The sequence below is a fragment of the Pelobates fuscus genome, chromosome 10, assembly GCF_036172605.1.
Source record: "Pelobates fuscus isolate aPelFus1 chromosome 10, aPelFus1.pri, whole genome shotgun sequence".
Taxonomy (NCBI): domain Eukaryota; kingdom Metazoa; phylum Chordata; class Amphibia; order Anura; family Pelobatidae; genus Pelobates; species Pelobates fuscus.
The window spans coordinates 53,416,286-53,441,263 of record NC_086326.1 but is presented as its reverse complement, the minus strand read 5'-3'; the positions used below and the strand labels follow the sequence as shown (position 1 = coordinate 53,441,263).

Here is a 24,978-nt window from a genome sequence, read left to right as displayed (position 1 = left end):
TGTTTGGGAAGGTTTTTTTTGTGCAATATATAAATGTCTTTAGAACCAACATGGTAATTTGTACAGTCATCATATTCTTCCTCCAGGCCACTTTTCTGTCGATAGTACATTAATTAAACTTGCCATATAAATGAAAAAAAAAACAAATTGGCTGTATCTCCAAGATTTATTGTTAATTGGTGTAAGGGCTAATGTGTTTGTTACAGTTTTACTAGAACTTTAGAACACGTTAGGGTGTGTCAGTATTATTATAGTTATTTTACACTTTTTTGTCTGAAACAGAATGCTGTGTCGAGCTGCTCTCAGTTGCCGTATGGGCTCCCGGGGACGATGCCTTTTATCACGATTACGGACCACAGCATCCCCATCTAATATGCAGTGTAAGTATTTACATATGGAAGAATTACCCCCAGGATAGGAAAACCTAGACAAGGGGTTAGACAAGGGTTACAGAGGTAAGACAGGGCGTAACCCTAGGAATTAAACAATGAAAATAGATAGTGAGGATTGTTGGCTTCAAACTAGGAAAGCCAACCAGCTTCACTAAGATTACCTCTTAAATAAAAATAAATATGAGATAATTAACTTTATTAGCAAAAATGTTATATATATCTACCTAAATAACGTGTAAATGTGCAAAATCAGTGATCTAAGTGAAAGTTAAAAGACTGCTCGAATTGTACCATAAATATACGCCCTACCACTAGGAAACTCCACAGGCTACAAAAGTAGCAACTTTGTACCAATGACTAGATTCAATGTGTTACAAAAGTAACAGACTGCTTGTTAATAGTGCAGAGCATCATAGTAGTTGTAGTTCCCAACTGCTGGGCTGGGTTGCTACTTTTTGGTCAAAATATTGCATTTACTAACTGCATTATATATTTCTATCTGTGTCATAGATATTCCTACCTCTGGCCTGATTTCTCAGAATGCTCGGCAATGGAGCAATATTCCGTTTATTACTATGCCCCTTATTCGCTCGCATGGTAAACCATTTGCCCACCGTAGTGAGCTAAAACATGCCAAGCGCATTGTGGTAAAGCTGGGAAGTGCTGTTGTGACTCGGGGAGATGAGTGTGGACTTGCACTCGGAAGGTTGGCATCAATTGTAGAGCAGGTATGTGAAGATAACGTTAAATAATTTTGTATTGTAAGTCCGGGATGTCACACTGCACATCCCAGCTGTAGAACTACAACTCCTACAGTTATTGAGCCACAGACTGGTAGAGAATGTTGATGGTTGTAGTAGTCTAATCGAACATGGGTGCCAAACTCTATATAGCCCCCAAGTCAATACATAAGTGAAATGACCGTATATTCCTAAACACAGAATTTTCTGTTATTTATTTATTATTTCTTAAAGGATTACTCAAAGTATCATAACCATTATAGCACCATGGCATGGGTCATGGTCATCACAGGTTGATTCTGGCACTGGTCAAGGGGACAAATTGTTTAGCAATGGTTTGCTACTTACCTGGATCCATCTAGGCACTGAGCCTCCTGGCATGACTGCTGACCAGCATCCAACTTCTGCAGAACTGTTGAAGCCGGGTACTTTTTCTGCCAGTCATTGATTGGGGGTTAATGGCACTACTTAGCTGGAGTTAAACCTGTGGCAACTAGCCTAAATATCTGTGTATGCGCAACATTTGATTTCAAACGCTGCACATACGGACTCCATGACTACTTCAAAACACTTTAGTCATGGTGCTTGGAGTAATCTTCCAATTACCTGTACAAAATGAATTAATGACTATTTGCACAGAATGTGGGACGGAGCTCCTGTACTCCGACCGATCTACCCGAAAATGCAAATTAACAAGCCTTGCTATTAAGGTAGTGCATATAGCTGTTGCTATCAACAGAGGGCGCTCTAAAGGCTCCATAGCCAAATCCACCTTGTTGGCAGCATGCATCAGCAGGGCAGAAGAGCACACAAAACAATGAACAATACACATATACATATACACACCCTGCACCTATAATGGCCACAGGATGACTTGGGCATAGGCGTAGTCCAGGGACCCAATATAAAGTTTTGGTCTGCTCCCAGTGATGGTGACTACTGTCACAGAATGCAAGGTTGTATATTTCAGCTGTGCTCTATTTAAGATGGAATGTTTAATCTGCAGGTGTCAGTACTACAGAACCAGGGTCGAGAAATGATGATTGTTACCAGTGGTGCCGTGGCTTTTGGAAAGCAGCGTCTCCGTCATGAAATTCTTTTATCCCAGAGCGTGAGACAAGCGTTGCATTCTGGGCAAAATCAGCTGAAAGATATGGTAAGTGCAGTCCTGTCTGTAGACTGGGAGTAGTCATTAAAAAGAGGTGTTTAGTAGGAGTGCACAGCCTTTTTAGAGAGGGGACCAGATGACTTCTCCATCATACATGGCACTAAACCTTTAAAGTTTGAGGAAGAGACCTGTCTCGCATAAAGGGAGCCTGATATTGACACATTTCCATTGGTCGACTGTGGGGATGCAATTTCCTTTGAAGGCAAGAGCACATCAATATGTGTACGCTGAGGGCTGTGGGCCAAAGGTAGTGGCCTCCTAGTGTTTAGGAACCAGTGCTTCTAAGATTTTCAGCTAAGGAAGGCTGACGGATGCTCCAGGCAGCTGGAGGCCTACAGGTTGATTATCTTCTGCACACAATATTTTTTGTGCATTGTTGCTGATTTGTAACTTAAATCTGTCGTTTAATCTATCATCATTCTCAGCAAGTTCCTGTACTGGAAGCACGGGCTTGTGCTGCTGCTGGTCAGAGTGGACTTATGGCTCTTTACGAGGCTATGTTTACACAATACAGTATCTGTGCAGCTCAGGTAAGATTTAATAATTTATTATATATTTTTTAAATTGAACACAACTGGTTGAAAGGTAAATTATTTCCATGCAGCTGTAAATTCCTGATAACATAAAATGATGCACTTGCACTATTTCTTGCAGACCTTACCCTTGCTGGCTTTTCGCCTGTCCATGCAGTTTGTTGCTGATCTGAAGGGTGCTTTAATTGGCCTTTATCGGCCGCAGAGAGATTAGATCTGTGGTATCTAAACTATTTGATATTTATTTTGCCATCACATCCATCTCAGTTCACCTTAATGGACCCTGTTGCCCAAGTGACAGACATATTGTGTCCTTCATAACCTCGTAGCATTGGCATGGTGCCATTAATAATATGCACCGTGTGGGAAAATATCTTTCTGAAGCTTGCCATTAGCACATAGCGTGACTATTTTCCCCAGTATGGATTCTTTATTTTCAAACCAGAGCAGTATAATACACCCTTTTAGATGTGTATATATTAAGAAATAACATAATTGTAAAATCCAGTGTCATAAGCTATTTTGGAACAGGAAGAGGAAGAAATATGAATGAGACAGTTATGGAATAGGTGATGAAAACTAAAGAGAGTTTGACTAAAAAATATATATATTCTGTTTTATTTATTACTCAATAAAATATCCAGGGATTATGTAATGTTTTACTAGTACCATGGGCTAAAGCAGCAAGGTGATTGATGTGTTTTAAGAATCATTACAGTATAAAATTGTTGATGTCCAAACCTCTGAAGGGCCTCTGTAGGTCCATAAAGACAGTTTGTGCTTTCCTATTACGAAACTTTGGGTACACGTCTAGCAGTCTTAAGGTGGTATTCAAAGCCTTATACACATATAAAGAACAGATGTTTTTAGTACCTGTAAATGGACATTAAAATGTGAGCTTGTCTGCCATGACAAGGTGTTCTAGTATTTCAGCTAAAGAACAAGCTAGCCTTTGCTGCCACAATTGGACAGCGTAGGGCTTAAAGAGGCACCCAGACCACATCAGCTCCTTGAAGTGGTCTGTGTGCAATGACCACCTTAGTCCTGCAGTGGAAAACATATCAGTTTTTGAGAGAAATGCAATGCTTTCCTATGGGAAAAGCTTAATGCGCTTGCTACACGTGTGCATTATTTCCCCCATCTGACATATGAGGAGGCGGAGTGCCAACCCAGCGCCGAGGGACATCAGCATTGGAATCGGGCACATTTTTTTAAATTTTATTTTTTTAAAGTGTTTTTAACCCTTTATGTGCCACAGTGGGGGGCGAGTAGGACCAGAATGCACCATAGTGTTAGGAATAAAACTTTGTATTCCTAACACTATAGGTTCTCTTTAACGTAGTGTGCTTAAATCTGTAGATTTAGTGAGGGCCAGTACGTCTAGAATTATTCATTATTATTTTATAGTTTTACAGTAGTAAGATGCAAATCAAGGGCATTTATATAACTGTTGTAGCATGGCTAGATTTTAAAAAGGTTATTATAGCAAAAACCAAATACAGTACAGTGTTTCATGAGCAAAATCATATCGGCAGGTAGAAACTGCCTTTTAAGGTCCCCTCCAACAGGGTGGGGATGTTGTACTCCACTAGAAAAGAAAAATCAATATATATCAACAATTAACTGTTCAATATTTGACATATTGATATATCAATATTTATCGAAGTTTAATTGTTACTGTTCACCTTTTTTTTTTTCCTATGTTAGATTTTAGTCACAAACTTGGATTTCCATGATGAGCAGAAGAGACGGAATTTAAATGGAACACTGCATGAGCTCCTGCGAATGAACATTGTTCCCATCATCAACACCAATGATGCTGTTGTTCCTCCTCCTGAGCCTAACAGTGATCTGCAGGGGGTAAATGTGGGTGAAGTATTCCTGTGGGTTTGGATGCAGATGTTTAGAGCATAGCCGTTGTGCTTGCAGCAGGCATTGCTTTGGATTTGCATGGTCTGGCATGAAGTCATTTTAACATTGCATGCCTTTTACTTCACTAGGTAAAGTGGTTTTCAAACATAATGTAAGGATAGGAGCAATCTTATCATTCTGAAGTTTCATATATAATATGATTAATTACCTTTCAGACTGTCTTTAGACCTTTCAGACTATCTCTCTTCCTTAACAACCTGTCTTACTCCGCTCCAGTATCAGCCTCTCTCTCATATACGGTTTCTTACTATGCTTGACCTTAAATAATCTAATTGGATGTCACCTTATCTAAACTGTTAATTATTGGTTTTGTGAAGTACATAATGGATCACCCATTCATTCTCTCTTTCTGGTTATCTGAACAGAATATGTATTTCCGATTTCATTTCTTCTGCTGCTTTTTGCTGGTTGAGTGCAGCCTAGCAGGATGCTTGCATTTCTCTTTCGCTATTGCTAACATCAAATCCCAATTTAATACAGCTTTGTGAAATCTTTCTTTACTTTATTTATAATACTTATTAATAATTTATAATACTGCCTTTATTTATTTTTTTGGCTAGGTAATTAGCATTAAGGATAATGACAGCCTGGCTGCCCGACTCGCCGTTGAGATGAAAGCAGATTTAATAATTGTTCTGTCTGATGTGGAAGGTATAAATATATATATGTTTTTGTCTTGGACCTCCTTTGTCTCCCATAAATAAATGTATGCTGCGTTTCATTTTTCTAACTTCTTTTTGATTTCCATATACAAACTGGTTGTTTTCCTGAATTTTAAAGTATTCCTTGTCATCTCTGTCTTTCCAGGACTTTTTGACAGCCCTCCTGGCTCAGATGATGCCAAACTAATAGATATTTTCTACCCTGGGGACCAACAGTCGGTAACATTTGGGACCAAATCAAGAGTTGGCATGGGAGGAATGGAGGCAAAGGTAATTAAAACTTTTCTGAATGGAGTGTATTCAGGTCACAGTTGGCACCTGAAATTGTTGGTTTAGCACTTATGATAATACAGGAGAATAGGTTTGATTAGTTTCAGTGGCTCAGAGTTTATCACCTTATTACAGAGCCTCTGTGACAGATGAGTCATCTCTAGTCAGATGCATGGGTTTTTCAAATGGGATGGCTCCACCTAATTTACTATGATCCAGTACAGTTTCTAATAAATCCTGCTAACCCTTTCATTTAGAACTCCCACCCGTCTGCCTCTTCCTTTCCCTTTCATTCATAGGGAGTGGGGCATTTACCTTTAATGTATCCAGGCACGAGTCTAATTATTGATTTTATTAATGTGCTGATATAGCAATGGCTTCTGTAGCTGAATGTGATTAACATTTCCACACTTGCTAATGAGCTTGGTAAATTTAGAAATACATTTTGCTTGGTGATAGTAAACAAAAATAGATCACTTTTTTTTTTCTTTTTCATTCCCTCTTTAAGTTAGGTTATGACAGCCACTCATTATCTGCCATAATCACGTTAAACCCTGGGTGTGGTTGCAGATTGTTATGTAGGGACAATGTTTGTTTGCCTATGCAAACATTTGATTCCTGCTCCATGATGACTGGCGATAGCGTAAACTGAATGAGAGACATTATAAAGTGGTCAGAGAAGACTGTATATAAAGGAAATGGTTTGACTTGAGAGCAGTTGTCTCAGTCTCAGCATGCTGGTACTTGGAGCCCAGCAAAAGCGATAGCACTGCAGCTGCCCAGACTTGCAATTACTCAATCAACTATTATTGAACACATTCGGAATTTTGATCCATTCCTGACTTTCTAACAGAACTGAATAAACAAGTATTGCTTTTAGCTTAAAATTAAGTTTAAACCTGTAATGAATGGCTCCATCTTTGTCAGTCACGTTTAGCAATGCCATCAGTTAGTGCTTAATGTGTGGCTGTGATTACATTAACTTTAAAAGGGACACTATAGTCACCAGAACAAATGCAGCTTAATGTAGTTGTTCTGCTGTGTATAGTATGTCACTGCAAACGTTTTAGTGTAAACACTGCCTTTTCTTTTTTTTTTTTTTTTCTTTTTTTTTTTTTTTGTTGTGCACAAAAAAAAAATTACAAACAGCCTTGGAGCGCCACAACAGCGGTATCAAGATGCGGTACATGTCGTGGTTTTTGCTAGTCAGGCACATTTTAAATTTTTATAAGAGTTTACAGATGCAAGTGTGTATTTCAAAGATTAATAAGCGAGGTGACGCTAATGTGATATATAAGCATTAAAGACACAGTAAGTAGGTTAACATGTTAAACAAGCTGAGGTAACAGGATGTTGTGTAGTGTTAACTGTTGAGAGCATGTTTGCTGGATGTACAGAAAGATTTGAGTGATATGCTATATCGATAAGCTCAACTTATAAGCATGTTGGGGCTAAAAATAATTTTAGGTATATACAAACAGTACATGTCAGGCTTACTTAGCTTTAAGATAGAAGAATTTAAGCAATCTGGGGAGAAACCAGCAAGAAGAGTTTAACCCTCCATTAGTGTTTGCGCCACTCTGTTAGGTCTGGTGTTAGGCAAGTTTAGTAAAGTGAGAGGATAACAAATGCTTAATTATTGATAGGAAACATGAGTTGAGTTACGTGAATAAACAGGTAGGTATGCTAAACAGTTAAAGTCTGGTCATCTGCTGGAATGTTCGGCAAACTGGTGTCAGACAGTCCCTTTATCATAGTTACTTCACCCAATGCCTTGACTGGGCACAGCTCGGAGGTTTCTGCTTGCTCTCACCGAGGCTGCAGCACTCTGGTGGTTCTGTTGGGTATCCTTCCCGCCCCAGGCCGGCTGGCTGGCCTGTATCCTCTCACCGCGGACATGGGGGCTCCTAGGGTTTCAGTCCTCCCTTGCTAGGGGCAAGCGGGGAGTCTTGGTGGTAAACTGCCGCTCATTGCAGGCGATCCTCCACCGGTGTGGGTGATGCCTTGGGGCTCTGCCCCTGGTGGCCTTTGGCCTGGGCGATCTCCTGCCAGGAGGTTTGTATGCTGTGGAGGCATGAGTGATCAGAGGGGGCCCACTCACCACCCGACTTTCAACCTCCATGTTATCCTTTCGGCGTTGGGGAGCTGCAGCAGTTTGGCGTGCGGCCAGCGTGGCCCAGAAGCGGTCGAAGATCTCATCCAGTCTCCTCTGCGTAATCTGCTCGGGAGTGAGAGGTGCCATCTCAGAGCTCTGGGTGTCTGGTTCCCGTTGTTTGTTCCGAGCCGCCATTTTGTGTGCATCTGCTGGGCTGCAGATTAGTGGAGTAGGTCGGTGAGAGACTCTGTCGTGTGAGAAAAGAGCCAGGGTGGACCTGGATGACCCCCGTCGGTCCATGGGGGGGGGGGGGGACAGGGCTGAGAGGCAAACTTGGGAGGGCACAGTGGCGGTCTCTCAGAGCGGGGGATCGGCCGCTCCACCCGTCCGGTGACCTTGCTAGGCCTCACTCCCACCAGCTCCGTCGGATGTGCCGTGCACCCGCAGGCAGTAAATCCGGGATCCTCGGCTGGCCCCAGAAGCAGGTATGTCCCGATTTGTGGCTTTTTTGGCTGGCTGGGTAGCTATAATCAGGCTGAATTACAGAGTTTGAGCTCAGAGCTCTCATGAGGCACGTCCAGCCGCCATGCTGTCCAGGCCCCGCCCGCCAACACTGCCTTTTCAGAGAAAACGTAACACCTCTAGTGGCAGTAACTCAGAGGGCCACTAGATATGCTTCCTGGGTCAGTGCTGCAAAATGTAAATAGATGCTGATTAGTGCTGCACTTTGCCACGTATGTGCAATAGTCTCCCAATGCTTTTCTACAGGAAAGCATTGGTTTGGCTGAAATCATCAAGTTTGATCTCTGCCAAAGAGGCAGAGCGGAGGCTGGCCAGCCGCAAGGAGTCAGCGCGGCGCTGGAAAAAGTTGAGTAAAATCATCTTTAACTTAGCTGACAGGGGGTCCGCCCACCTAAACTAGTTTTTTACAGCTATAGCAACAGGAATATATATTTGTCACTATAGTGATCCTTTAAGGTTTAGGCCTCTATTTCAATTCACCTGAAACTATAATTATAGTAATCACAAAGTTAAAAATAGAATTAAACAATGGGAAATGTAATTATTTTATGGTAATATTGTCTCTTTTCTTCAAATTCCATGTTAAAAAAAATTCTTTGTCTTTATTGATTGTCTTTCCTTTTTAAACAGGTGAAAGCTGCTCTATGGGCCCTGCAGGGAGGTACCTCAGTTGTTATTGCTAATGGCACTCACCCCAAGATATCTGGTCATGTGATTACTGACATTGTTGAGGGAAAGAAAGTTGGTACCTTTTTTTCAGAAGTCAAACCTGCTGGTAAGATTTTATTAAGGTAGCGAATTTTATTTTTTAAAAAGAACGGTCTTTGTTTTGTGTAGGGGTTCCACAAGCATATTCCTGGCAAAACGTCCTAGAATTGTGTACCTTACATTGTGTAGCCAGATCCCACCATTGATTCAGAGGTTACATCGTTCCATTCTTCACACCTGCCTTTTTTCACCTTTCAGTGGGGTAAGGCCACCCCTTGATATTTAGAGCACACTTTCTAATGAGTGGATTTCAAATTAAAATACTCATGGCAATAAGGTATGCCAATCTTCTTTCCATGGAGTACAGTTTGCCATACCAGAACATATCGGAATATTTTGGTAAATATATATTTTTGTTCCTTGGTGACTTGGTGCAGTTTGAAGATAACTTCGCCTGTCCAAGTATAAGTAAAGAAAATAAAGTTATAACAAAGGAAGTCGGTGGGAACATTAACCATCCTACCAGTATGGGTATTACAATAGACTGTCTATTAAATCCTAAGACTTAAAACATACTATTACAGATGCAACACTTGGAATTATGTCAATAACAGTAAACAATAAGGCTACTGGGCAAAGTTTATTTATCCTGCCTCAACTATTTCCAAAATCTTGTTGTTTTCTGTTTTATATATTATTATTATTTTTTTTATTCTCTTATCTCTCCATTTTTTTATTTCTCTCTATCCTCCACGAATTGTTTTTTTTTTCTCGTTTCTCTCTTGACCCATCTCTGTATATGCCTCTATGTGACTTACATGTAGTTTCCAACAGGTAGAGGGACTAATTCATGATGTTTTACTTTAGAAATATAGTGCACATATAAAACGTGCACTATATGTGTAAACTAATGCATAATCTCTAATGGAGCACTATCTGTGTTAAGCTGTAACCTCAAGAACCATTGCACTGATCGGGTAGCAGGCAGCTGTAGGGAAGCTGATATATGATCATCATGCAATATATTTGGATTAGACTCTTTTGTTCTTGTGTTCTCCAGGTCCCACAGTGGAACAACAAGCAGAAATGGCCCGCTCTGGTGGCAGGAGCCTGGCAGCATTGCAGCCAGAGCAGGTAGATTATTTTTGTCACTAGCAATGATACATCTGCCTTAATCCCTCTTAATGGGACATTCTAAGCACCAATACAACTTTAGTGAAGTCGTTTTAGTGTAAAGATCATTTCATGCTCTGTTCTCTGCCATTTATTTAAACCACTTTGTTTATGCAGCCATAGCCACACTTTCCCCTATATTGACCGTGTGTAGATAATATGCACGGTTTGTATTTCAGGAACACACTATGATTTTATAGCAATTTTTAAAACTTCAGGATTTGAACTTTTAAAACTGTTAGTAATTTTCATTTATTTTTTGGTAGAGAGCCGAGATCATTTATCATCTTGCTGACCTTCTGACTGATAACCGTGATGAGATTCTTACAGCTAACAAAAAGGATATGGAAGAGGCAGAGGAGAAAGGTATTTAAACTTTAGTTCTATTTTTGTTATTGTTTTAAAATATGTTTACAATTCCTAATCCAGAAGACATTGATTTATTCTGACAAAGTGTCTGGTAACTTAACAGTAAAATGTGCTTCTATTCGGCTTACTGTAACACCGTATTAATAGCTCAGTGTCCTTTGTTGTGCCCGAAAAGACTTAGATTTGAATAATACATTTTAGGAAGATTGGCTCCTCCTCTGCTGAAACGCTTAAGCTTGTCGACAGCCAAGTTAAACAGCCTAGCCATTGGACTGAGGCAAATTGCTGCCTCCTCACAGGACAGTGTTGGACGTGTCCTTCGTAGAACAAGAATTGCCAAAGAATTGGAGTTGGAGCAGGTGACTGTACCCATCGGTGTTCTGCTGGTTATTTTTGAGTCGCGACCAGATTGTCTCCCCCAGGTATGGTAATGCACAATCGAACTAGTTTGTTCATTTCATAATGTATTATGGAAATATTGTTAGGAATGACCTACACAGCCCAATAGCTGAGGTTTTACTTGATGCCTTACGTTTGTTGTAAAAGTATAATGTTTTGTTTGGTTACCAATTTAAAGGAATAGTCTAAGCACCAGATAATTGTAATATTTCTGATGCAGAGACTGTCCCTGCAGTTTCTGCAATGTAAGTACTACCTTTTCTAGGGACACCTCTATTGACTGTCAATAACACAGCCAATAGAGACTTTTCCTGGTGCAGTCCTGCAGTATTTGCATGGCTGACATTCGGTAACCTCATGATGACGCTGCACACTTCTCATAGAGATGCAAATAGCTAAAGTATCTCTGATTGTTATAGAGGGGCATAGAACACTAGCCCTCCAAAGCTTTCCTATGGGGAAGCATTGGATTGGTTGAGATCATCATCCGTGATTCTCAGCCACTGTCTTTTGCTTTTCTGAATATGCATATCTGACCTTCATGTTCTCCTCTTTGTCCTGCATTCTGATTTTAGGTTTCAGCACTGGCTATTTCAAGTGGCAATGGCTTGCTCCTTAAAGGAGGAAAAGAGGCATCTAACAGCAACCAGACTCTATACCGTCTTACTCAGGAAGCATTGGCTCTTCATGGTGTAAAGGATGCAGTGCAGCTTGTAAGTACCCTTTTTGAGACCCTGAGTTTCGAGACCCTGAGTTTGTGGCATTCAGGGTCTTCCAGTAAATTTTTGCTAGATTTTAATTGATTCTGCTGATTCTTATTACAGGTAAACACCAGAGAAGAAGTGGAGGATTTGTGCCGTCTTAATAAGCTAATAGATCTTATCATTCCACGGGGCTCATCTCAGCTGGTCAGGGACATCCAGAAAGCTGCTAAAGGAATTCCTGTGATGGGACACAGTGAAGGAATTTGTCATGTTTATGTGGACTCCGAAGCTAGCGTGGATAAAGTTACAAGAATTGGTAAGTTTGGGATATGAATATATAGCTTTGATATGGTCTTTGCTTTCTTTGGGAACTAGAAAAATAGAGTATATGGCGTCTATTGTGTAAGCCTAGATAATATTATTCCACGTTTAATTAGCATACATTTGTTTGACTCCTTGTTTAAAAAAAAAAAATATTTAAAAAAAAAATTTAACATTAGGTGTAAATATAACATTTAAATGTTTGTAATGCCTTGAGAATCAGAGAAAATGGTAGTGATTTTTATTGCAACAGTATTTTGTAGAGTTGCCTAATCTACATATGATTTTAAAAATATATATATATTTTTTTTTTTTTAGTGAGAGATTCAAAGTGTGAATATCCTGCAGCGTGCAATGCAATGGAAACACTGCTGATTCACAGAGACATATTGAGGACACCATTGTTTGACCAGATCATCGATATGTTGAGAGTTGAGCAGGTACTCTAAAGAATTTTGCTAATGAAATTACATTGGATTGACTTTTATGTTCCCTTTTCTATTTCACACGTACCTCTACCAGAATATTACCTTGTGATAGTGTCTATACTTACCTTGATAGTTACATGTGTCACTTTAGTTATACATGGATTGCATTCATATTTGTTTTGGAGAAATAACTTGCATTGGGTTATGCTAATGATCTACATGAGTTTGGAAATGTAACAGGCAGTTTCACACGTTTTGCTTTTTACTTCATAGGTAAAAATCCACGCTGGTCCTAAATTCGCATCTTATTTGACCTTTAGCCCATCAGAGGTGAAATCTCTGCGCACTGAATACGGAGATCTCGAGTGCTGCATTGAAGTAGTAGATGGTGTCCAAGATGCCATTGACCACATTCATAAATACGGAAGCTCTCATACCGATGCTATAATTACAGATAATGGTAAGGCTTCATTTCAATTAGGTGAAAATGATTTTTAAAGCTCTTTGGTATTCTTACGGAAATTATCATTTTAAAGCAAAATTTGTTTTTCTTTGCTTATTAGAACCAAGTCAACGATGACCTGCGGTTAACTGTTTTTTTACATTGCCCTGAATTTCCTCTCCAATCTCTTGCAGTTACAGTGGAGTGTTGTCATTTACAAACAGGACAATTTCTAACATTCTCCACAAGGAGGGGGTTTCATATTGTCTCCCCGCTCCTCTCCAACATTTTACTAAAGGGAGAAAGGCTGAATTAAGGAAATTAGCTGCAAATAGCCACTGCTGCCCAGAGTGTATCTCTCGACAATCTCAGGCAGATTGAAATGTATGTCTCAGTGCCAATTTAGTTTTCTAGGTAAATAAATATTCATTGGGATTTTAAATGAGACGTGCATAAAACCATTCATGACTTGAGCATTTACAGCAGAAATGCCTAAACTTTAACACCCTAGATATTTGACTTTTATTAGAAACGGTGGCTTGTGTAGAAGACAAAGAGCAGCAATAACTCTAAAACAAACCTTAGTTCTATACTAAACATTCCAGAATTGAGACATTTCATTGGACCATGCTGATTGGTAATTCTTTCTTTTTCCTAAGCTGATTGCATTCATTTTCATTTTTTTAATTTCAGAAGTAACAGCCGAATATTTTCTTCAGCACGTTGACAGTGCTTGTGTGTTTTGGAACACAAGTACCCGGTTTTCGGATGGATACCGCTTTGGACTTGGTAAATTTTTATAGTAACACAATGCAATATATAATAGTCACCATATCCTATACGAACATTTCCTTACAACTGACCAGTTTGCTGTTGTCCTTTGTTGTCCTGTGTTTTTTCTTTATTTAAAACTGTTCCTTTTTTTTTTTTTTTTTAAACCTAGTCCTTTTAATAATTGATTATAATAACGAATTTCACTCATTATGTATATATGGCTAACACATTTTTTTCCCTCCTTATTACAGGAGCTGAGGTTGGTATCAGTACTGCTAGGATCCACGCACGCGGGCCTGTAGGCATAGAGGGACTTCTGACCACTAAGTGGCTATTGCGAGGAGACAACCATGTGGTCTCTGACTTTTCAGAACAAGGCAGTATGAAGTACCTACATGAAAACCTCCCTGTTCCACATAGAAACATCAGCTAAACTCAACTGTAACTGATACTCCAAGTATTTAACTCTCTAAATGAAGACCTTTTTAGTAGCAAAAATTAACAAACGGTTATTCCTCTGGAAATTTGACAAATGTACGGCTGTTCCCTTCCAATATTAAACACGGGGAGGAAATGGTGATCATGCACCTTAGCAGAACTGTGGTGAAATCCAGAACACAATGTAAATCAGTGTTGATTTATCCTTAAAACTTGCAGGTTGTACAGGTGTTTTGACTTTACAGTCCAAAGAACTATTCACACTGTATGATCATGATATCAATTATTGTCAGGGGTGGCCAAAAAGTAGACTCTGCATCTGTTGCATCTATTATGTTTAATGAAACTTAATGATATTTTTAAAATGATGTATGTTGATTTTTCTTTATCTGACTGAGCAACGATGTTGGGTCAGACTCTACTATTATCTGATCAACTGCTGCTCAGCCTAACTTGCCTAATGCTGCAGTTTCACACAGAGCAATTGCATCAGCGGATAAGTTCGGTTGAGCAGCAGTTGGTCAGATAACAGTAGAGCCTGGCCCAACACGACTACTCAGCCAGACTTAAAAAAAAAAAAAAAAATTAAAAAAGTATGTTGATCTTTTTGAGAGAATTTCACATTGTTAAAAAAAAAAAAAAAACTTTTTGAGAGAAATTCACATCATTTAAAAATATATTAAATTTTGTTAAATGAAATAAACGTTTACGTCAAAATGTGATGACAGTTGACATTTAAATCAGCTGGTACATAAAATAATGTTTGCTACAAGTATTGACCTTCCAAAAGAGAATCTTGTAGCTGTGAGATTAAATGCCTTTTCTAAGAAAGTAATATTTTTTGTTTTTTTTATTTTCCATTTTTCTTGGCCGTATATATATATATAATATGAAAATTTGTACTTGCTTTTGGAAACAAGGACTCACTTTGTGTAGAACATAAAACTAAACATTCTGCAGGAAATCTTCAGCTGTAAAATTAAACAGTTGATTTATAACTCAACACAAATGTCAGACCTGTTCTCTATTTGTATGTCTTGCTAAATTCTGTTTAAATGCAGTGGTGTCCAAAAGGTAAATCTCCAGATGGTGTAGAACTGCAACTCCCATGATTCTTTGCATGCCTTTAGAATGGCAAGGCATCATGTAAACTGTAGTTTTTAAAACATCTGGGGATCTACTTTTTGGGCACCGCTGCTCTACACAGTAGTGCAGAGAGAATTTTCCAAGCTCATCCCTAGCCCTGATATTTGGAAAGTCAGTCTTTAAATTATAACACACTGGTTAGTTCATAATCCATAAAAAAAATATATATATATATATATATATATATATATATATATATTTATCACTTTCATCCACACTTTTGAAAATACCATTTCAGCATTTTCCACTTAAAATATTTTCAGTATAAATTTCTAAATTGTAATATGTATAGTGAAGTTCTCCCTGCATATTTTTAATGGAATTATTAAGATTGAATATTTATTTTCAATAAATTTTGTAGAACATATTTTTGTCCTTGACTATTAAACAGTAGGTAATGTAACATGAGCTTTCAGCAAACTTTTAGCGAGAAAATGACACAGCATGCAGATGTACATATGTTATGTATACAAGAACACGGAGGAAATAAAACGCGTATTCACTAATAAGGGTAAACTGGCACATACATCTAAACCAGGGTAGCAAAGGGATGTTTATGTTTCACACACTCAAACACCAGTAAACTGTGTATTAAGAGGAAATAATACCATTGTGGGGTTGGTTCTGTAGGTGACACACTAAGCAAGACTTAAAATTGAGTGGTTTATAAATGATTTGTTTTGGCTAATTTGTATAACATCTATAATTAAGCTGACAGCCAAGTAAAACCCAATACTAATACCATGTGTTCTCTAATAGCAAGCAGAGTTGATAGAAGTGAACTATGTTGTTCACATTAGGACATTTTCCTATTTGGAGAGTGAGGATAATACCTAAATGCATGATTAATTTGTGAAGAGTTAAACTGGTGATACAATTCTTGCATTATAGCACCATCTAGTGACATTTATATAAATATCTATGAATATAGTAAACTGCACTTTCTCTCTCTCTTTTTTTTTTCTTTTTCTTCTTTCTTTTAGGTTTATGCTCTTTATGACCCTTGTATCTTAAATTATTATATTCTCATCCCCCACCCCATGACTCCTTTCCTGCAACTGTCAAAAATGACCTACCAAGCACTCAATAAACCCTTCTCTAACAAATTATTTAATTTCCCTACTTTAACCCTTTGTGTCACTATACCACACTCCCTCTAGCATGTAAGCTCATTGAGCAGGGCCCTCAACCCCCTCTGTTCCTGTACGTCCAATGGTCTGATCTCAAATTATGTGTCTGCTAGTCCACCCATTGTACAGCGCTACGGAATTTGTTGGCGCTATATAAATAATAATAATAATTATACTCCCCACTTTAAACTTACTTTTATCTAAATGTATTCTCCTTTCTTGTGCCAGATCTGAATACCTGGGTGCTTCCATTTTATTTTCCTCTATCCATTATTTCTGCAGTATGTCTGTTTAATACCAAAACAAATGGCGATTTTTGTAGTGCAATTTTGTACATGTAGCCCCGAGGAAACCTATGAAACGGACAGGAAAATTCTGATGTCACTTGTCCATTTCAAAGACGGATCAGCTGCTGCTCAAATTCCATCTGAATACAGAAACGTCTAATAATTTGTAGAACCTGCCATTAGTTTAGCCTTGGTTTATACCATTTTTTTCCTCCTGGTCCCTTATTATGATCCCTGCTTGCACTTTTGGGTCATTTTAGCTGCTCATAATGTTTTGGAAATTGAAGTATGAAAATGATGTGTTATTGTGCAGAACTGGTTATCACTGAGCAAAAAAAAAGTGCTATGTGCCTTGTGTTTTTATTTTATAACATACAGTTAGAAGGGAAGGGGTTAATAATGGTTTGCTTTATATGCAGAACAGGTATTGGTTAAATAGACCATGTAATACACAGATTTCAGCGCGATGTGCCATGATGACCTGCAAACCACATGAAAGCGTTCTCAGGAAGTGACTTCATGTAAGCAGATCTTTCCGTATGACGTTTAGGGAATCTTCTGCACAAAGGCTGCTCTGTAGCTTGATGCCCTGTGTAAGAGACTTCATATAATGAAAAATCATCCCATCTGCTTGTGACGGCTGTGGCTGCATCACGGCAAAAATTCAGAGACTGATCTTGCCTTTTTCCAATAGAAGTCTTTTTATGGCCAAGTCCCTTGAAATGGAAAGGGGTTACAAACAATTAGGATGTAAATAATTTTCTAAGTGTGTCAACCTGCTATAGAAATAGATTATAGTTTAATAAATAGAAGACATTCATGTTCCATACTGATGCTTCAGATTCCGTGTTTTTAACATCTGTATATCATTTGCATTTTTATACCGTTTTTAGTGCTAGTGAGATCTATTCATCATTCACAATTGCATGATTGTTATTTATACAGTGCCAACACATTGTTCAGCTCTATCTGAGAGACTAGAACATCTGAGAGAGCAAAGTACGATGTATCATCAAATTGCTGGTTTTTGACAGGTTATCCTATCATGATTCAAATGTAGGAACCTTGCACCTCTTTACCGAGGACACCTGATTCCCCCCATTTACCTCTATTGGTGTATGTTGTACATGGGTCCTAAAATAATCAGGGTTTCTGTTATTTGTCTTGACAGCATATGAACTTTTGAGATCAATTTCAAAGACCAGGTATAATATGCTTGCAATGGGAAGATATCTGCTGTATTTATTTTACTGCATACTTACAGTATCAAAATACTCCCCAACTCCCTGTATTAAATGCCTGTTGTCATGCGTTGAGAACGGATAGCCATTCTGTACTTCAATCTAAAAAAAAAAAAAAAAGGTTTGAAAAAATGAGTATCTTCAGGAATTTGATAGTGTATAATAATGGAGCATTGTTTATTATTTGTTGTCACGTTGCATCTTTTTCAGCAGAACTACACTTGGAAAAGGGCGGACTACGTGACTATATTTGTGCAATCACTGTGTGTTACATGCAGCAGGAGGGTCTAATTTGAAGGAAGTGGTGAATTACTAATGACTGCTGGTTCTTCACTGTCAATATAAACATAAATATCACATTTCAATAGAAACATATAATGTGATGGCAGATAAGAACCATTCGGCCCATTTAGTATGCCCAATTTTCTAAATACTTTAATTAGTCCCTGACCTTATCATATAACCTGGATAGCCTTATGCCTATCCCACGCATGCTTAAATTCCCTCACTGGGTTAGCCTCTACCACTTATGCTAGAAGGTTATTCCATGCATCCACTATTCTCTCTGTAAAGTAATACTTTCTGATATTATTTTTAAACCTTTGCCTTTCTAATTTAAGACTAGTTTCTCTTGTTGTGGTAGTTTTTCTTCTTAAATATAGTCTCCTCCTTTACTGTGTTGATTCCCTTTATGTATTTGAATGTTTCTATCATATCCCCCTGTCTCGTCTTTCCTCCAAGCTATACGTGTTAAGATCCTTTAACCTTTCCTTGTAAGTTTTATCCTGCAATCCATGAACTATTTTAGAAGCCCTTCTCTGAACTCTCTCTAAGGTATCAATATCCTTCTGGAGATACTCCAGTACTGCGTACAAACTCCAAGTGAGGTCTCACCAGTGTCATGTACAATGGCATGAGCACTTCCCTCTTTCTACTGCTAATACCTCTCCCTATACAACCAAGCATTCTGCTAGCATTTCCTGCTGCCCTATTACATTGTCTGGCTACCCACCCCAGTGATGGTCTCACAGTTATTTTAAAACCATCCTTTGATGTATGTGTTGCTGCAACTAGCACTGTGAGCACTACTCTTTACAGAGCAAAGTGTGTTCACCTGCCACAGAAACACACCACGCACAATAGGTGAGTTTGTGCAGTGGGAAAATGTTGGAGGTTGGTTTTGCAGAACCACAGTTCTGACACTATGCAGAGACATTAACTGCAATTTCTCACTTAAATGCTGAAGTCACAGTCCCTGGTTTTCCCAGAAGAGTGCACTCATTCTAACCCACTCGCTGACAGAGCTTTGCAGGGAAAGCTGTGAGTTTTCTAGCGGTCACCCTGGCTGGTCACATGGAACTCTCCATCAGTCTTTACCTAGTGACGATTCAGGCCTGTGAGTGCAACAAGAGCACTCTTTTGAGGGGGAGAACTATCGAGGAATATAAGACGTAGGGGTTATACGTGTAATAATTTTGTATCTATTGGGGTATATTGTAATGGCGCCCTGATGTCTGAGGTATAATAAATTTACCAGTTATTGATCTAGTTATCTCCCAGACTCGGAGGCACTAGAATGGGGCCCTCAACCCCTCTGTTCCTGTGTGTCCAACTTGTCTGGTTACAACTACATGTTTGTTGGTCCACCCAGTGTAAAGCGCTGCGGAATTTGATGGCGCTATATAAATAATAACATAATAATAATGAGATTTACATTGTTCAAGCCATGAATCCCTGTTTGGGCCATGAGCATAAAAGTGTGCCTTGTTGTTTTTATCCACCCTTTACTAAGTGTTTGGGCGAGACAGCTATAATCACTCCAGGTATCCAGTGCTGAAAGAATGGGACCTTTGATGGAGACACTCAAGCTGAGTGATGTCACACTGGTCCTGTAGTAAATGGAAGCCTCTTAGCCATCACACAAGCCAATTGAAAAATAGACTTGTGCATGTTTTGGTCAAATTTTGGGTCAGCTAGGCAGAATGTTAGTCATTTAAAAAAAAAAAATGAATCCGGAACCCGAATCAGATGAATCAAGATTGCAAATAAATAAAAAATGGGCCAGTCGGTCTACTGCAAATATATATATAATATTATAATATGTATCTGTTTTGCAGTACACGGATAGGAGGCTTTTTGTGCCATTTGGTTCACAGATCAAGTGAGAAAATGTAAACCATACAGGGACAAAAAATGAGCAGTAAAAAATAAATAAATCTATATCGATATATTTAATATACAATATATAAATAGAGATTTATTTATTTATTTGCTGATTCTCTGTTTTTACCTCTATTGCTCACTTGATCTGTGAATAAAATGAACATTTAGCGCAGGTCCCCTAGCTATCAATCTTCTCCCTTGTTTGTTTTTGTGCCATAGGTGGAATTCCTAATCGTGATTCGAATACTTTTTGGTTAAAGGAACACTATAGGGACAGGAACACAAACATGTATACCTGACCCAATAGTGCAAAACCCACCATTAAGGTGGCTTGTTTAGGAAGCTAACAATATTAGAGTATTACATCTAAGTACTCTCTGTGATTAGACAGCCCACAGAATCTCTATTGTCCTTGTTAGATTACGGCACTAGCTATGGGGGCCATGGGATAAACCCATACTCGAGATTTGGATTTGTTTTCCAGTTTCTTTTTTTTTTTTTAACATATAATTTGCAGATTTAACCCCTTGAGGGCGCTAGACGGTTCAGGACCGTCATCAGCATTTTTCCCTTGCCGACCGACGACGGTCCTGAACCGTCCTAAATTTAAAATGTACTTACCCGATCGCCGTCGTGCTCCCGGTGTGGGGAGACTGCCTGCAGCCCAGACAGTCTCCCCATGGCCGTTTAGGACCCCTGGGGCCATGTGATCACCCAACAGGGCGACCACATGGTCACAATAGGTGTCCTAGTCTCTGCCTGCAGGGGGACTGTCTGTGCTGACAGGCAGTCTCCCTGCAACTGTAAAATCAAAGAAAAATTTAAAGTGAAAGTTAATAAAAAAAAATATTATTATATATGTGTATATATATATATATATGATATATAGACATATATTATACCTATATAATATATGTCTATATATCATATATATAATGTCATGCTAAGTGTATTTTTATATTAATATGTACATATATAATATAAAAATACACTTATAATTAATTTACACACGTGTATATATATAATATATATAATAACTATATATATATATATTGTATATATATATTATTATAAAATCCGAATAATAATTTAAATTATATTAAAAAAATTAAAAATAATAAAAATTAAAAAAATTATATATCTATACGAAATTTTATTCTAACTGTATTTTGATATTAATATATATATATTTATATCAAAATACACTTAGAATGAAATTGTGTATATATATATCTATGTGTATATATAAATAAAAAGAATACGAACTATTCATATGTCCATATACAAAATTACATAAATAATTATATAAATATACACGTAGACTTCAAATATATAAATATGCATATATATTTAAATTCTACGTGTGTATTTATGTAATATTTTTACATAATTAAGTTATTTTATTGATTGCAATTTAAGGGACCTGCCTGCCAACCCAGGCCGAAAGTCCAGAGAATTTAATTTGCTATCACTGTATTTTACCCTGTAACGTTCTACGACACCCTAAAACCTGTACATGGGGGGTACTGTTTTACTCGGGAGACTTCGCTGAACACAAATATTAGTGATTCAAAACAGTAAAACATATCACAGCGATGATATTGTCAGTGAAAGTGACTTTTTTTGCATTTTTCACACACAAACAGCACTTTTACTGATGATATAATTGTTGTGATACATTTTCCAGTTTTGAAACACTAATATTTGTGTTCAGCAAAGTCTCCTGAGTAGAACATGACCCCCCATGTACAGGTTTTATAGCGTTTTTGAAAGTTACAGGGTCAAATATATGGGTCAAATATTTTTACATTGAAAATGGTCAGGTTGGTTACGTTGCCTTTGAGAGCGTATGGTAGCCCAAGAATGAGAATTACCCCCATGATGGCATACCATTTGCAAAAGAAGACACCCCATTTGCAATACCTTGGGTTATGTCCAGTCTTTTTTAGTAACCACTTAGTCACAAACACTGGCCAAAATTAGCGTTCAATTTAGTTTTTTACTTTTTTCACACACAAACAAATATGAACGCTAACTTTGGCCAGTGTTTGCGACTAAGTGGCTACTAAAAAAGTCTGGACATACCCCATATTGAATACCCTGGGTTGTCTACTTTTAAAAAAAATATGTACATGTGGGGTGTTATTTAGCAATTTATGACAGATAATAGTGTTACAATGTCACTATTGATACATTTTAAAAATGTATGTTTTGAAACCGCAATATCCTACTTGTACTTATAGCCCTATAACATGCAAAAAAATAGCAAAAAGCATGTAAACACTGGGTATTTTTGAACTCAGGACAACATTTTTAATCTATTTAGCAGTTTTTTTCATTCGCTTTTATAGATGAGTAAAAGATTTTTCACATAAAATTCAAAAACGTGTATTTTTTTCAATTTTTCATCATATTTTTTCATTTTTTTAAAATTAAATTACATGAGATTATATAAATAATGGTATGTAAAGAAAGCCCCTTTTGTCCTGAAAAAAAACAATATATAATTCGTATGGGAACAGTAAATGAGAGAGCGGAAAATTACAGCTAAACACAAACACCACAAAAGTGTCAAAAAGATGCCTGGTCGCAAATGTACAACATCGCAAAAAAAGTCCGGTCCTTAAGGGGTTAATACCCTCAATTCCTAATTTTGTAAATAACCCCATACGAGATCCCATTCAGTTCATAGATGGATAATGCACAGCAGACATGTGATTTTACGTTACCTTCCTTCGAGTGATACATATAGGAGGCAGCCTGTAATCAACCTTGAATTGCTTGGGTGGATAAAACATGTTCTGTGTGCTTGTCATAGGCAGTTTTCTAGGCATTCCTATAGGTGTGAACTGAAAGTAAAATAAGTGAAATAATGAGAAATGTGGGCAGTAAGAAAGGTATCATAGACCAAAATCTCCTGTAATAGTCTGATATATCCGCTCAAAATCAGTTTCTGCTAAAGCTTTAAAGAGATTCTCCAGTGCCAGGAAAACATATGTTTTTCTGGCACTGCAGAACCCTACAGTGCCCCTTTCCCTCCCACTCCCCCCCCCCCCCCTCCCCATCCCGTGTTGCTGAATGGGGTTAAAACCCCTTCAGTGACTTACCTGAGTCCAGCGCCGATGTCCATTGGTGCTGGTTAATTCTCCGCCTACTCTCCTCCCCCGCCATCAGCCGGCGGTGGAGAACTAATGCGCATGCGCGGCAATGGCCACGCACACGCATTAGACCTCCCCATAGGAAAGCATTATTCACTGCTTCCTATGGGGATTTCAGTGACGCTTGAGGTCCTCACATAGCGTGAGGATGTCCAGCGTCATTTAAAACACGGAAGAACACGGAAGTCCCTCTAGTGCTGTCTGATAGACAGCCACTAGAGGAGGACTTAACTCTGCAAGGTAATTATTGCAGTTTATAAAAACTGCAATAATTACACTTGCAGGGTTAAGGGTGGTGGGAGTTGGCACCCAGACCACTCCAATGGGCAGAAGTGGTCTGGGTGCCTGGAGTGTCCCTTTAATATGAAGCCATATCTGGTTGGGCACTTTAAAAAAAAATATATATATAAACCGCACAAAGCAAGCAACATCAGAACTGTCAAGGTACAACATATTTGACTAGTCTGGGTCTGAATAGAGTAACCCCTTTCTGACAAATCTGGAGTCAAGGCCTATTTTGCCAAGGAAGTTCTGGCATGTCATCTGTTTCATGGAGGGGTTACATAAAGTACATAAATGGTGAAAGAATAAATAAATATATATCGTGTGTGTGCACTCTACTGTTAGCTAACATCTGTATAGTCATGCAGAGTTATTCATTAAATTCTAAAATAAATCTAAAAAAGCCAATTTCTAAATGTAGCAAAATTGGGTAATTTTTCAAAATCCGCTATGTTAGCCATAGTGTTGCTAAAATTTTTATTTTTGTGAATAACCCTTTATGAATTTTCAAATGTAAAATTTGATCATGAATCTTATATTTTCGGGCAAATAAGAAATCGTTTTAGTTCGGCTATTTTGGTCGAACATTTGAAATCCACTTTAAATTGCTGACATCTCAGTTTAAGGAAATAATGCAAACAGGTTTATTCTGAATTAACACTGAACTGTAATAAAATGTGAATAGCAAAACTGAGGTTAAAATAGCAAGCTGTGAATATACCTGATTCTTTCAAATCGGCTACTTTCTCTAACTCTTGCCATTCAGTTTGCATCTAATCGGGATTCGAAGTTTACAGAATAAACCTGTGCATTTATTCTGCGTTAAATTAATAATCGCTAGTTTGCAAAACAAAGTTATTGGTTTGTTTAACTTGGGAAAAAAAAGTCATTTAAAACATTAATGCTGGGAGAATACATTAGGTTGCAATTTTTCTTACCCATTCCCCATCCTGCTTGGTTGAGGGATTATTTAATCTTCCTTTGGGCATTTTAAGGAATCGTTAATCCTTAGAAGTGCTAACATAAAGCTTTGTCTCCACAGCGGTCACTTTAAACTATGTTTGAAATGATCTTCTGAAGTGCCATAAGTCCTTCCTCTCAGTTGATTACTAGAATTCCCAATGCTAAGCAAAATTAATTTGTTGGATCGAGGTCTCAGTGTACTCAGTCCTGTTGCTGTGGACTTAATTGTGGTTTCACAGTTACCATGGGGTGACAATGAAACGTCACTTCCTATAACAGCAAAGAAAAGCATTTAGACTGAGACAATGCTGTCTGATCCTTTACTCTAATTACAGACTTCACAAAGTTGTTTTTATGGTCTTCTTTTTCTGTTATAAGTTACGATTAATTGCAACAGAAGAGTTAAGCAAATATAAAGTAACTCTGTAATACGTTGTCACTGTTTATGTATGGGTGCAGTGCCTCTGTTTTGTTAACCCCTTAAGGATGGACGCAATTGTACACGTTCTGATCAAAACAAAATGTAAACAAAACCTGG

The 24,978-nt window shown here is 38.1% G+C and overlaps 2 protein-coding genes across 5 annotated transcripts in view; one reads left to right on the top strand and one right to left on the bottom strand.

The window, feature by feature from the left end:
• Positions 1 to 15,097, top strand: part of ALDH18A1 (aldehyde dehydrogenase 18 family member A1) — a 103,139-nt gene extending 88,042 nt beyond the window's left edge. For 3 of the 4 annotated variants that reach the window (XM_063435179.1, XM_063435178.1, XM_063435176.1), the window contains exons 2-18: positions 283 to 380; positions 903 to 1,120; positions 2,139 to 2,288; positions 2,726 to 2,830; positions 4,541 to 4,699; positions 5,326 to 5,416; positions 5,573 to 5,697; positions 8,945 to 9,089; positions 10,083 to 10,156; positions 10,462 to 10,561; positions 10,766 to 10,986; positions 11,539 to 11,676; positions 11,788 to 11,983; positions 12,307 to 12,428; positions 12,690 to 12,876; positions 13,552 to 13,647; positions 13,884 to 15,097. In XM_063435179.1, coding sequence (XP_063291249.1) covers positions 284 to 380; positions 903 to 1,120; positions 2,139 to 2,288; positions 2,726 to 2,830; positions 4,541 to 4,699; positions 5,326 to 5,416; positions 5,573 to 5,697; positions 8,945 to 9,089; positions 10,083 to 10,156; positions 10,462 to 10,561; positions 10,766 to 10,986; positions 11,539 to 11,676; positions 11,788 to 11,983; positions 12,307 to 12,428; positions 12,690 to 12,876; positions 13,552 to 13,647; positions 13,884 to 14,065 — 2,406 coding nt within the window. In that variant the 5' untranslated portion in view covers position 283 and the 3' untranslated portion in view covers positions 14,066 to 15,097. The remainder of the gene's footprint in view (positions 1 to 282; positions 381 to 902; positions 1,121 to 2,138; positions 2,289 to 2,725; positions 2,831 to 4,540; positions 4,700 to 5,325; positions 5,417 to 5,572; positions 5,698 to 8,944; positions 9,090 to 10,082; positions 10,157 to 10,461; positions 10,562 to 10,765; positions 10,987 to 11,538; positions 11,677 to 11,787; positions 11,984 to 12,306; positions 12,429 to 12,689; positions 12,877 to 13,551; positions 13,648 to 13,883) is intronic. The other variant, XM_063435177.1, reaches the window with a different exon arrangement.
• Positions 15,098 to 16,997: 1,900 nt separating this feature from the next.
• Positions 16,998 to 24,705, bottom strand: TEX36 (testis expressed 36). Its single transcript, XM_063433966.1, has 4 exons — positions 24,416 to 24,705; positions 22,767 to 22,886; positions 17,896 to 17,976; positions 16,998 to 17,349 (listed from the first exon to the last, which is right to left on the bottom strand). The coding sequence occupies exons 1-4, from the start codon at positions 24,464 to 24,466 to the stop codon at positions 17,092 to 17,094; spliced, it is 510 nt and encodes a 169-aa protein (XP_063290036.1). The 5' UTR covers positions 24,467 to 24,705; the 3' UTR covers positions 16,998 to 17,091.
• Between the last annotated feature and the right edge of the window lie 273 nt (positions 24,706 to 24,978).

Bases quoted from the DNA above. Each gene is read 5' to 3' on its own strand.
- TEX36 (XM_063433966.1), bottom strand. From the start codon at position 24,466: ATGCCCAAAGGAAGATTAAATAATCCCTCAACCAAGCAGGATGGGGAA. The intron at 22,887-24,415 runs GTAAGAAAAATT...TTTTACTTTCAG, and splicing joins CCAAGCAGGATGGGGAATGG to TTCACACCTATAGGAATGCC. The intron at 17,977-22,766 runs GTAACGTAAAAT...TTTTTTTTTTAG, and splicing joins TATGTATCACTCGAAGGAAG to ATTGAAGTACAGAATGGCTA.